This window comes from Drosophila mojavensis, unplaced genomic scaffold (genome assembly GCF_018153725.1).
Source record: "Drosophila mojavensis isolate 15081-1352.22 unplaced genomic scaffold, ASM1815372v1 contig_108, whole genome shotgun sequence".
NCBI lineage: Eukaryota > Metazoa > Arthropoda > Insecta > Diptera > Drosophilidae > Drosophila > Drosophila mojavensis.
In genome coordinates, this window is record NW_025318636.1 from 2,122,921 (window position 1) to 2,136,782 (window position 13,862).

The 13,862-nt window shown below is 36.2% G+C and overlaps 1 protein-coding gene across 1 annotated transcript; it reads left to right on the forward strand.

Moving 5' to 3' along the window:
* The first annotated feature begins 2,236 nt into the window (after positions 1-2,236).
* Positions 2,237-13,330, forward strand: LOC6578232 (probable dolichyl pyrophosphate Man9GlcNAc2 alpha-1,3-glucosyltransferase). Its single transcript, XM_002004111.4, has 4 exons — positions 2,237-2,986; positions 12,418-12,615; positions 12,682-12,841; positions 12,898-13,330. Exons 1-4 carry the CDS (start codon positions 2,322-2,324, stop codon positions 13,297-13,299), a joined length of 1,425 nt encoding a protein of 474 aa, XP_002004147.1. The 5' UTR covers positions 2,237-2,321; the 3' UTR covers positions 13,300-13,330.
* The last annotated feature ends 532 nt before the right edge of the window (positions 13,331-13,862 follow it).

A 13,862-nucleotide genomic window follows, 5' to 3' on the forward strand; every position in this document is an offset into this window, starting at 1 on the left:
AGGCGTATTTCAAGTACTAGAGACTTGTGCTTTAGAATTTACACACATTTGAACATTATGATTATGTTCTAATAGTTTTATTAAGATTGTACGTCTAGAAATTAAATTATTCAAGAAATAAATTCTTATAATGTTGCCCACACTTAGCAAAGCGCGTTCTAATACGTGCGTGTGTATGTATGTATGCCGAAAAGAAGTGCAGAGTAATTAGAATATCAGATTAGAGGGTTCAGGGTATCTCCTAGTCGAGCAGTCTCGACTAGAGTCTTCTTGTTTTTTTTTTTTTAATTACTTTATTTTTATAATTTTTGTATCAAGGCATCTCAAAATGAAATCATGTACCTTTACTGTATTAAGACCAATTTTAATTTTATATTGTTAAGACGAAACTACTTTAAATACCATATAATAATAATATAAACAGCTTGAAGCATATAAAAAAGAATTTAATTATTTGCATTTATTAACAATTATCCATATGTAATAAAATATATCAATATATATTTTATTATATATACAACCATCACACAAATATCCGATTACTTTTGTATTGTATTCTTATACAAAATTGCACGAATCATTTTATGGTGGATGTATGATTTAAATTATTGAAAATTTGTTCATTTCTAAGAACTTCAAATTTTCGATGGAACTATCGATAGTATCGATGGTTCATTCCATCGATGGATAAATCTAGCGAGGGGAACATCTATCCAGTGATGTCATTTCCGCTTTTTTGCCGTCAGATTTGGCTTTTTTAAAAGTGTGATTGCGGGAAAAATTTGAAAACAGCGGGCAGCGGGAATTCCAGCTTTTTTAGCAAATTCAAACCGCTTTTTTTTTTCAAAGTAAATTTTTTCTAAATTTTTACAGCTGTTTTAACGATTTATATGTTAATAATATATTTTACATAAAGTATCGATATTTACTTTAATCGACTAACCTTCTCTTAAAAATTCATACCGATATTGACGCGTTATCTTCTCTAACATTGTGAAATTCGTTTGCGTAGTAAATCATGCCGAAGGAAGTTTAAAAGCAAAAAGTGCGAGATGTGTGGTTACGGGCCACAGAATTCAAGGATTGGCTAAGGAAGGACCCCACAGACGCAACACGGGCGTATTGCAGTTATTGCAATTGCACATTAACTGCCAAATTAAGTGACTTGCAAGCGCATGCGGCTACAAAAAAAGCACGCAGGCTCAATGGAGGGCTATGTGCAAAAAAAACAAATTATCTTTTGTTCAATTGCCCACAAAGACAATTGAGCAGGAGGCAGTGCTTTGTCTATTTGTCAAGGATATGATTTATGCTTAATAAAAATACCTATAGTTTGGTATTCATATACATATGTAATTAAAATCAGCTTTTTTGTCAATCTTTTTCCCTTGAATCCAGCTTTTTTCCGTTTTTTTTTTTATTGTCCTTGATCCAGCTGTTTTTGCTCAGAAAAAAATGACATCACTGCATCTATCGTTGGTTTTGCAGCCCTACTGGTTAGTGGCTCTATTGAACCAGTAAATTTAGTGGAGGTAACATTTTTAGAAAACATCGAACAAAAATATCGATATTTATCGTTTTATTTGAAACATCGATGTAACATCGATCGTTGTGCCACTAACCAGAGAACACATAGACTAGACATGTAGAACAAACTTTTTCAACACCGAAAAAAATCAGTGCGCTGCGACTGCTGCCACAAAATGTACACATTATCAAATGAATCACGGTTATGCGCTCATTTTTCCTTCCTCACTCTCTCCCTCTCTTTATGCTCTCTCTCTCTATGGTCTCTCTAGCTCTATGGTCTGTCAAATAGCAGCAGCGCACAGAAATTGAATATTGTTCGCGACGATCCCAGCTCTTTCCTCTTAAGTAAAGGGTATACCGAAATCATAAAAGCATTTGTGACGCTCATGCAAACAAAATGTAAGCGTTTCGATGGTTATTCGTGGGAAGGGTGTGAAAGCGTTGATACCCATAAAGAAGAAGAGGCTTTACAATTTGCATTTTCGCATTTTCGGTGTTGAAAAAGTTTGTTCTACATGTCTAGTCTATGTGTTCTCTGGTTAATGGTTGTGCCCACCCTTATTTTTTCTATATATAATAAGTCAGCTATTATTTTATTATAATTTGAATTTCCAGACGATTTATTTGTTATGGTATTTATAGTGGTATTTTGTAAAATATTAAATAGTATTTTATAGTATATTTTTGAGACCAAATTGGTATTTTTCGTTTGGTCCGGCACGGTCACCCTGCCCAGCACTACTATAGTACACATAATCATAGTTCGGGATAGCTTATTTACTTTGGAAAATATGTCCTCGGAACTAATAGCAACAGTTTTTGTTGCAATATCATTAAGGTCAATTATATCAATGAGCTCCTACTCTGGATTTAATAAGCCGCCGATGTTTGGTGATTATGAAGCTCAGCGACACTGGCAGGAAGTTACATTTAATTTAGAAGTAAAATTGTGGTATACTAATAGTACGCGCAATGACCTACAGTATTGGGGATTAGATTATCCACCCCTTACAGCATATCACAGTTATTTACTTGGCCATGTAGCAGAGAAACTTAATAAAAGCTTTGTTGAATTATACAAGAGTAGAGGTCTTGAATCAAAGGAGCACAAGAGTTATATGCGCTTTACAGTTTTAGCAGCGGACGCTTTCATTTTTATTCCTGCTATATTGGCTTTGTCTATTTTTATGGATCGCACTTTTAAAAAAAACTTGAGGCAACAAATGCAACTACTCTTCGCAATATATCCAGGCCAAATATTAATCGACAATGGACACTTTCAGTACAATAACATATCCCTTGGACTCGCATCTGTAGCTGTCGCTGCTTTGCTGTGTGATCAAAATTACTTTGCAGCTTTTACCTTTACGTTGGCTTTGAATTATAAACAAATGGAGCTATACCATGCCTTGCCGTTCTTTGCTTACCTCCTGAGCAAATCTCTTTCTGAAAAAAGGTATTTTATTAGAATTAAGTAAATAATTTTAGTGTTTGATCAATCACTCCTTTTTATACCCTGCAGCCATTGAAAATGTGGAATTAGGGTATTATTGGTGTGTTAAGTGTAAGTATGCGTGTCAGATAGCAAAAGTACATATGTACATATATTTTTGATCAGGAGCTGAGTCGATTTAGCCCGTTCATCTGTCTGATTTATGACAGTCAATCTATTTTTATGGGAGATCTAGTCTGTTGCCAAAAGTCTATAACCATACCCGGGTTTTCATTACTAATTGAAAAACTTATAACAATTATTTTCAAAATTATATGTCGCCCCAAAGAAGGAGATAGAGTAAAATAACCACATCATGGAAATATTTTAAAACTTTGGTGAAGATAGTAATTTTATAAAGAATATAGAAAAATATAGAGAGCTCAAATATAATGCAGTATTATACCACAAACCAGACGACACATAGACTAAACATGTAAAACAAACTTTTTCAACACCGAAAAATCTGTCTAGTAGGCCCAAACAACTTCGTATTTGCTCGGCTTTTCACTTTTTTTTTCGGGCTACGAAAATATACGAAACCACAATCATTTCGCTTCATGCGCTCGACCGAGATGGTCAAATGTTGAATAAAAGATGCCTCCATGCTCAATATTTTTCTTGCTCTCACTCTCTGCTCTCTCAAATACCCAGTGGCGACGAGCCCCAGTGGTGGAAATGCCCATTATTTTGTCCATTACTCATGGATTACTTGTCGCCTATATGCATGAAAAGATCGAATACAAACTCCATTACTTTCTTAACAAATGGTCGCGTTTTCTACCGGGTACATGAAATAATTAAATTTTGTAATGCAGAAAGTAATGAAGTGACAAAGTCTCATTCGGTTCTCCATTACCCAAGTGTATACTTTTTATACCCTGAATCCATTGAAAGTATATATATTCTTGATCAGGGCGACGAGCTGAGTTGATTTGGCCCTGTCTGTCTGTCCGTATGTTTGAATGCGTCGATTTCCGAAGATATGAGAGCTAGAGACTTCAAATTTTTTTTTAAATGACCGTATATACAGCGCGGACGTCGAGTTTGCTTTTAAAATTCGATAAATCATCCCGTTATGTTTTTATCGAATAAAAACATTCAAGTTCAAGTCAGCGGCCACTATAGCTAATTGTGATTGATTTTTCATTTTTTTAAATTTCTCAAATATTCAATATAATATGTAGATCATATGCTGAAAGTTTCAACAGCTGTTAGTTTGGTTTAGTACATACATACATTCAAACTTCTAGAACATTCTTTGTATCACATCAGCTGTTAGTTTGGTTTAGTTTTGGTAGATGGCGCTGCAGCAGTGAATCTATTTGAGTTTTGAGAGCTCAGCTTCCAAAAGTGAGGTGGCGTAGTGAGTAGCGGCATGACGCTCGATCGAGAACTCCCGGTTCGAGTCCTGATCGGTGCAACTGATGTTAATTTTTTTAATTGTTTCAAAATATTTTTATATTTTGATAAATGAGTTTTCTATTTAATTTATATTTTTAAATACACCGAAATTGAAATTTTAACCATACTAAATGTGCGTTTTTAATAGTTTGGTTTTTCTAGCAGATTCTTAGATTCACATCAGCAGTTAGTTTGGGTTAGTTTTGCTAGATGGCGCTGCAGCAGTGAATCTATTTCAGTTTTGCCAGCGCAGCTTTCGAAAGTGAGGTGGTGTAGTGAGTAGGTGTGTGGCGCTCGATCGAGAAGTCGCGGGTTCGAAATTCGAATCCCGAGCGGTGCAACTTAAGTTTTTTTTTTAGTTGTTTGAACATATTTATATATTTTATTAAGTGAGTTTTGTATTTAATTTATATTTTTAAATACATCGAAATTGAAATTTTAGCCATACTAAATGGGCATTTTTATACCCTGAACCCATTTTCAATGGGAAATCAGGGTATAATGGTTTTGTTTAAATGTATGTAACAGGCAGAAGGAGGCGTGGCAGACCCCACAAAGTATATATATTCTTGATCAGGGCGACGAGCTGAGTTGATTTGGCCCTGTCCGTCTGTCTCTCCGTCCGTCTGTCAATATCAAGTTTATCATTAAAAATCGATTACTCATCCCGATCTTTTTTTATCGATAAAAAACCTTATCGAAAACCAGTTATAAAATTATATCTCCTACACCTTTATTGCTAGAGTCTCCAAATTTGTTATGTATGCTTATATGCAATTTATGCAATTTCGGTTTTTGTTAAAATTTTCCCCCCACCCCTATATCCACCCCCTCACCAACATGTTTGTAAAAAGGGTATTTCAAATACTAGAGACTTGTGCTGTGGCAAATACATGCATAATCATAATCTAAAAGTTTCATGAAGATCGTATGTCCACAAAAAAAGTTATTAAGCAATTAAGTTCTCATAGTAAGCGCTCACTGCCGCCCATGCGTTTTATGCGTGGGTGCTTGTGTGTGTATGTGTGTGTTTATGTGTTGGTGTATGTGTATGTGTGTGTATGTGTGTGTGTATGCGTGTGTGTGTATGTATGCCTGTGTGTGCGTGTGTGTGTGTGTGTGTTTCTTGTGTAAGCTGAAAGACGCGAAAAATTATTGAAATAGCTATTACTCCAAGGGTTCAGGGGATCTCGTAGTCGAGCAGTCTCGACTATAGCTTTCTTACTTGTTATTAGTTGGGTTCAGGGTAGTATCTAGTCGTGCACTCTCGACTAGAGTTTTCTTACTTGTTATCATTTAAATTTATAATAATTAAAATTTATTTTGCCCCATTAGCTAAATATTATTTACATTCTTAAAATCTAAATTCACTCAGTCTATATTTACAGAACTACACATTAATTTATTGTTTTCTTTTTTGTGGTCAAAATTTTTGCTTCGCCAGCCGACTTTTATGAACCCGCCAGCAGTTCCTAATAGCACTGACCAGAGAACACATAGACTAGACATGTAGAAAAAATTTTTATACAGCAGAAAATGTTAAGTTGGTCGACCACTACACTTCGTATTTGCTCGGCTCGGTCGCTGGAGGTTCGAGCAGTGAAAATATTGCACGACAAAGTCAGTGCGCTGCAAGCGCTCAAACGAAATGGTCCCATTCTTATATGAACCATAGCTATGCGCTATTTGTCCTACTCTCTCTCTCTATCCATCTCTATGGTCGCTCAAGTCACCGAACTCAGTAGCGCTCAAAAATTGAAATTTGTTCATGACGATCCCAGCTCTTTCCTATTGAGTGAGTGGTATACCTAAATCATAAAAGCGTTTATCAGGCTCATGCAAACAAAATGTAGCGTTTCGATGGATATTCGTGGGAAGGGTATGAAAGCGTTGATACGCATAAAGAATATGAATTCGCGACAGGCAAGCACACACACACTTGAAGTCTCTGGAAACATGTGTGAGCATTTGTGGCCTGTGTGCGTAACTCTTGCTGCCTGGGCAGATATTAAAGCCGAAAATTGGTCCCATTGAAAATGGGAAATCAGGGTATAATGGTTTTGTGAAAAAGTATGTAACGGGCAGAAGGAGTCATCACAGACCCCATAAAGTATATATATTCTTGATCAGCACGACGAGCTGAGTCGATATAGCCCTGTCCGTCTGTCCGTCCGTCCGTCCGTATGAGTGCGTCTATCTCAGAACTTATAACAGCTAGAGAGCTGAAATTTGCCATGCATACTCGTGTATACCATATGCAGTACGAGTTTACTTTATTTTTTCGATAACTCATCCGATAACTTTTTTATCGAAAATAATCGAAAAATTGGTTTTGTCTTTTCAGCCTAATTTGAACACTTTTAGACCAGGAGTCTAATTTGCGTTGTATATAAAGTTAATGGATACAAAGATTTTGTAATTTACAGATTTTGGATACCACGCCCTCTTCGCCCCCAATTTGTAAATTCAAGTACTAGAGACTTGTGCTTTGGAATGTACACACATTTTAAACATATGATTACGCTCTGAAAGTTTCATTAAGATCGTATGCCTACAAAAGAAATTATTCAACAAATAAATTTTCATAATATTGCCCACATTGCAGCGCAGCCCAAGCGCAGCCGCTGCTTACTGCGCAGTCAGCACAGCGCGTTCTAATACGTGTGTGTGTATGTATGTGTGTCGAAAAGAAGTGCAGACTGATTAGAATATCAGATTAGAGGGTTCAGGGTATCTCCTAGTCGAGCAGTCTCGACTGGAGCCTTCTTACTTGTTTGACTTAGAAATTGATAAATATTATGCCACACGGTATAATTCAAACTTGTCATCTTAGATTTTTGGCAAGGCTATTAGGCGCAAATCTTGATATGTTCTTTTTTATACCCTGAACCCATTGAAAATGGGAAATCAGGGTATAATGGTTTTGTTAAAAGTATGTAACAGTCAGAAGGAGGCGTGGCAGAGCCCACAAAGTATAGATATTCTTGATCAGGGTTACGAGATAAGTCGATTTGGCCTTGTCCGTCTGTCTGTCCGTCCGTCCGTCCGTCCGTCCGTCCGTCCGTATGTATAAACGCGTCGATCTCAGGAGATAGAGGTAGAGACTTGAAATTTTTTTTCCTAGGTCCGTGTATATCGCACGCCTATCGAGCTTTTCTCTATATATCGATAACTACTCCCGATATTTTATTATCGATCAAAAACCTTATCGAACGCTAGTTATTTAATTATATCTCCTACACCTTTACAGCTAGAGCTTAAAAATTTTAAATGTAGACTTTTATGTACTTTATATAATTTAGATTTTTGTTGTAATTTACCCCCCACCCATTTATCCACCCCCTCACCCTCACCTTTGTAAAAGGCGTATTTCAAGTACTGAAGACTTGTGCTTTAGAATGTACATATATTTTCATCATATGATTACGCTCTGAAAGATTGTACGTCTAGAAATTAAATTATTCAAGAAATAAATTCTTATAATGTTGCCTACACTGCAGCACAGCCCAAGCGCAGTCGCTGCTTACTGCACAGTTAGCAGAGCGCGTTCTAATACGTGCGTGTATATGTTTGCCGATTAGAATATCAGATTGGGGGGTTCAGGGTATCTCCTAGTCGAGCAGTCTCCACTAGAGTCTTACTTGTTATACTCATTCACGAAAGTGAATCAGTATATTGGTTTTGTGCAATGTCCGTCTTGCTGTCCGTCCGTCTGTCCGTCTGTCCGTCCGTCCGTCTGTCCGTCTGTCCGTATGAACGCAATCTATTTCGGCGCTATTGAAGCTAGAGACTTGAAATTTGGAACACATACTCTTGTATATATCCGATTTATAAAGTGTTAAAATTTTCCCGATCCGCCCACTAGGGGCGTGGCAAATCGGAAAATGCATTTTCCGATATACCAGAAATCATGTTAGTTAAAGAGCTAGAAAGCTGAAATTTGGTATGTAAAGATAATGTAAAGATAAAATTATAAGTCTATGCCCATTGGGGGCGTGGCAAATCGGACCTGAAGATATAGTGATTTTTTAAATTCTCCTATATTTTGGACACTATTGATGGCAGAGACTTCAAATTTTGTATATATACTCGGACTGATTACCCAAGACCAAAAAGTTTTGTCGGATATATGTCCGCCCACAGGGGGCGTGGCAAACCACAAAAGTTTATATCTCCTAAAGTATAATAGCTAGAAGCTTTAAATTTGGATAGTTGAGTTACTGGTAGCCTCCTCTATCGATTCCCCAAAAATAATTTTTACGCCTCTTTAGGGGCGTGGCATATCGAAAAATACCCTGTAATTTTCACATTTTTTGAGGTTAAGCATTCAAACTTTGCAGTTAGGGTACCGTTATCTCTTTCTAAAAACTGACCAAAAATGAGGTGTCTACGCCCAGTTGGGGCGTGGCAAATCGGAAAAACCTGTATATTCTACAGTATTAGAGCGAAACTTAGCTACTAAATTGTTGATGGGATGTGAATGAGTATTCCGCAGTCGGTAACGCCCGACTGCAACGTTCTTACTTGTTTTTTATATAAAAACATGTAATATTTCTGTAAATAATATTGTAATTTTTGAGTATTAAATTGTTATTTTTGAGAAAAAAAAAATTTGTTGTAATTTTTGAGAATTAAATTTTTTGGAAGTGATTCGGGCGGGCGGGTTGGATGCGGGTATGAAATTTTTTTTTGCTTTAGGGTACGGATAAAATTTTGAACTTTTGACCGTGGGCGGATCGGGCCGGATGCAAAAAAGTCAGGGTATTAAAACAAAGGTTGTTATAATAATAACAATTCATATGTATATTTATATGTATGTTTGCATGCACAAGCCACTTATATAAATTTTGGCACGATTTACAGTAGAAAACACTGAATTGATAATAAAAGGTCGTTTGGCACACACCCCTTTGCAGATTCGAAATAGCTCGATTTCGTCTGCCCTTGGCAGGCACCGCCAATGCTCATGTACTATGAACATACACACACTTACAACATACCACAGGCAGCAAGAATAGTTTCACATCCTGACACATAATGGCAACTACATGTAAAACGGGACTGCTACGGACGATTGACGAACATATTGGGAAAGAATAGAGTTTCGCGACACACGCACACTAAAGCCCATGTTGTAAATGTGTGTGTGCATGCTCGTTAGAGGCCTGCATGGGTATACTCGCTTGCGGCCGTCTTCCAAATATACTGATATTTGCAAGTGTTTGAGCATCGCAAGCATTGCTGCAAAACGAAACGAATGGTCGCCAAGTATTCTGTTTACTTCATACGCTTTGAGCAGAGGAAAACAAAAACCCAGACAAACGAAATGAAACGAAAAGGGAGTAGCGTCAAAAATGTTACGGTACTTTTATCGTGCGTTGAGCGCTGTTGTTGAGAAAACATCAGGCTAGAATTGGCTAATTGGCCATGATTAATGATATATATACATATATGTATATATATTTTTTTGAAACTGAAATTTAAATAAATATTAAATATTAATTTAAATCTAAATATATATTAAAATCCTTTGAATAAAATCTTATAATTTGTATTTCTAAATAAACATGTGTTTGTGCTAAATCTACCTTGAGATAGCCTAAGCTGGCAACACTAGCTGATAGCTAAAACGAAAACAAAATTCGAATGATGCTTTATCGTTTCTTTCGTTCGTTGCTTCCTTATTGTAAAAGCATTTGCGTACAGAACTTTTCTGTCTGTGAGCATAGCACTATTTGAAAACAAGTAATACCGTTGCAGTCGGGCGTTACCGACTGCGGAATACTCATTCACATCCCATCAACAATTTAGTAGTTATGTTTCGCTCTAATACTGTAGAAAATACAGCCCCTACAGGGCGTAGACACCTCATTTTTGGTCAGTTCTTCTTCCAATGAGGCGTAAAAATTATTTTTGAGTCATCGATAGAGAAGGTTACTGGTAACTTAACTCTCTAAATTTGAAGCTTCTAGCTATTATACTTTAGGAGATATCAACTTTTGCGGTTTGCCACGCCCCCTGTGGGCGGACATATATCCGACAAAACTTTTTGGTCTTGGGTGATCAGCCCGAGTATATATACATAATTTGAAGTCTCTGGCATCAATAGTGTCCAAAATATAGCAGAATTCGAAAAATCACTAGATCTTCAGGTCCGATTTGCCACGCCCCTAATGGGCGTCGACTTATAATTTTATCTTTAGACTTTATAGAATCATAACATTAGCTGACGTGCAAAATTTCAGCATTCTAGGTTTACAACTTTAGGAGATACAGTTTTAGCCGATTTGCCACGCCTCCAATGGGCGGAAATATATCCGCCATAGCTCATTATCTTGGCTGGTCAACGCGGACCTACATACCAAATTTCATCTTTCTAGCTCTTCAACTAACATGATTTCTGGTATATCGGAAAATGAATTTTCCGATTTGCCACGCCCCTAGTGGGCGGATCGGGAAAATTTTAACACTTTATAAATCGGAGATATACACGAGAATGTGTTCCAAATTTCAAGTCTCTAGCTTCAATAGCGCCGAAATAGATTGCGTTCATACGGACAGACGGACGGACGGACAGCAAGACGGACATTGCACAAAACCAATATACTGATTCACTTTCGTGAATGAGTACAAAAAGACATTTGCTTTGGCAAATGCATTCATATCCAAGTTATAATCATGTTTATGCGTGAGTACATATGCCTGTGTATTGAAATATCAGTTACTCGAAGGGTTCAGGGGATCTCGTAGTCGAGCAGTCTCGACTAGAGCTTTCTTACTTGTATGAAACTTGTATTTGTTAAAGACATATTTACATGCGGCTGACTTCCCTGCTCATGCCTTTAGGGGAGTTTATTGAAATTTCGCAAGTAAATCAATGAATATGGACTCCCAATTGTTTTGTATTTTTTCGACGCAAAGTCGGGGTATGGAGTATAATATGATAGCGTTGCCACTAATATCAGGATTGCCAGATTAACCAATTTTGTATCAAGTTGGCTTTAAATGTATCATTTTTCTAGAGATTTGTTATACCCTGAACCCATTGAAAATGGGAAAGGGTATAATGGTATAATTTTGTGAAAAAGTATGTAACGGGCAGAAGGAATCATCGCAGACCCCATAAAGTATATAAATTCTTGATCAGCACGACGAGCTGATATAGCCCTGTCCGTCCGTCCGTCCGTATGAGTGCGTCGATCTCAGAAGTTATAAGAGCTAGAGAGCTGAAATTTGGCATGCATTTTCGTGCGTACCATACGCAGTACAAGTTTATCATATTTTTTCGATATTCTATAACTTTTTATCGAAAACTTTTTTATCGAAAATAATCGAAAAATCGAAATTTTTTCAGCCTAATTTGAACACTTTAAGACCTAGACACTTCAGATTTACTGCGTATATACAGTTGATCGATATGAAGATTTTGTTATTTACAGATTTGTAAAAAACGCATTTCAAGTACTAGAGACTTGTATGTACACACATTTTCACATTTTTATATGAAATCGATCTTAAAGTTTCAAAAAGATAGTCCATCTACAAAGGAAACTATTCAACAATTAAATTCTTATAATATTGCCCACACTGCAGCGTAGCCAAGCGCAGTCGCTGCTAACTACGCAGTCAGCAGAGCGCGTGATTGCACGTTCGTGTGGATGCGTATGTATGCATGTGTGCATAAAGAAGTGCAGAATGAGTAGAATATCAGCTTGGAGGGTTCAGGGTCCTAGTCGAGCAGTCTCGACTAGAGCCTTCTTACTTGTTTTGATTATAAACTTGGGTCGAAAAGATAAGACTAATACAATATATTCGCCTATTCAAGCAAATAGAACAAATATAGTTTGCAGGATACTTAAAAATGTACTTTATTGAAGGCGCAAATTGAAAAGTGGTAAAGTTTTGAATGTGTTTGTTAGTGCTTTTTCTTCAGTCTGTAGCTATTGAGATATATTATTATATATATATATATAATATTTATTTATTTTTAGTGTAAACTCGGCCGTTAAAGAGCTTACTAAAGTAGCTACCATTGTGCTATTCACTTTTGTGATTTTATGGTATCCCTGGTTAAATTCAACTCATTCAACTGCAGAAGTATTCCACCGCCTCTTCCCTCTTGGACGTGGGGTATTTGAAGACAAAGTCGCCAATGTTTGGTGCAGCATTAATATCGTTTATAAATTAAGGTAAATAATACCTTTCTTTGTTTGTTAATTGTTGATATGTAATTTTACATATTTTTGATTTTTTAGAAAATACATAAGTAATCACAAAATGGCATTAATTTGTTTTGGAACTACATTATTAGCAGCTCTACCTATTAATGTGCATCTCTTTTTCCGGCGAAGTAAATACACATTCATTTTAACTTTATTTAATACAGCTGCTGCATTTTTCTTGTTTTCATTTCAAGTATGTATAAACAATATATTATATATACCAAGTTAATTCAAAACATTTTTTTATAGGTTCATGAAAAGTCAATTTTGCTTGTAGCACTGCCGTCCTTTTGCTTAATTTACTGGTGGCCAACGGAAATGCTATGGTTTCTTAAAGTTTCCGTTTTCAGTATGATTCCACTCCTAAAAAAAGATAATTTGTTAGTTCCAACAGTGGCTCTTATGATTATTTTTCGTTTCACTTTTAAAAATTGGGTGTTCAAAACGGATGACATTACTATATCTAAAAGGTATTTTAAAATGTCAATTGAACAAGTCTCAGAAATTTTAATGATTGCCACTTTGTTAGCGTTTTTATTAATAGAACCACCGTCTAGGTTTCCGGACACTTGGCCATTAATAATTTCTATAATAAGTTGTGGTCATATATTAATATTTCTAATTTGGGGTTATACCAAACAGTTAACGTAAATCTTATTAATAAAAAACTTGATAAATCGAATATTATGTTTTTATTTATTACTTATTTACTCTTTTACTAGCATATTAAAATTAAATATTTTTTGAATTAGGAGTTTTGTTAAGATAATTAAAAGTTTGTGTCCTTTACCACTGAACGAATACACTTGACTTTGATGGTGTTTAGTTTTGTATTAATCTTTATTCTTCTGAGCCTGGGTTTATATACCCAGACTCATGCATAATTTCAACCCTTAAATCTAGTGCGTCTATTGCTGAGTGTGTAAGGCTCAGCATTGGTCTATTACATGTTCTTATCTTATCGCTGAGTTTGTAAGGCTCCGCGTGGGTCTATTAGCTATTCTTATCCTATCGCTGAGGTTGTAAGGCTCAGCGTTCGTCTCTTACATAATCTTGTCACTAAGAGTCAGAGTCATATTTTACTTCTAGTTTGACAGTTCCCACTTTCACATGTGTTATCTATTATTTGTATGCTAACTGTTGAGTACTTAGAGTGTATGTTCCCATACTTATCATATTTCTATGTTCATGCACGTGCATGAACATTCTGCGGG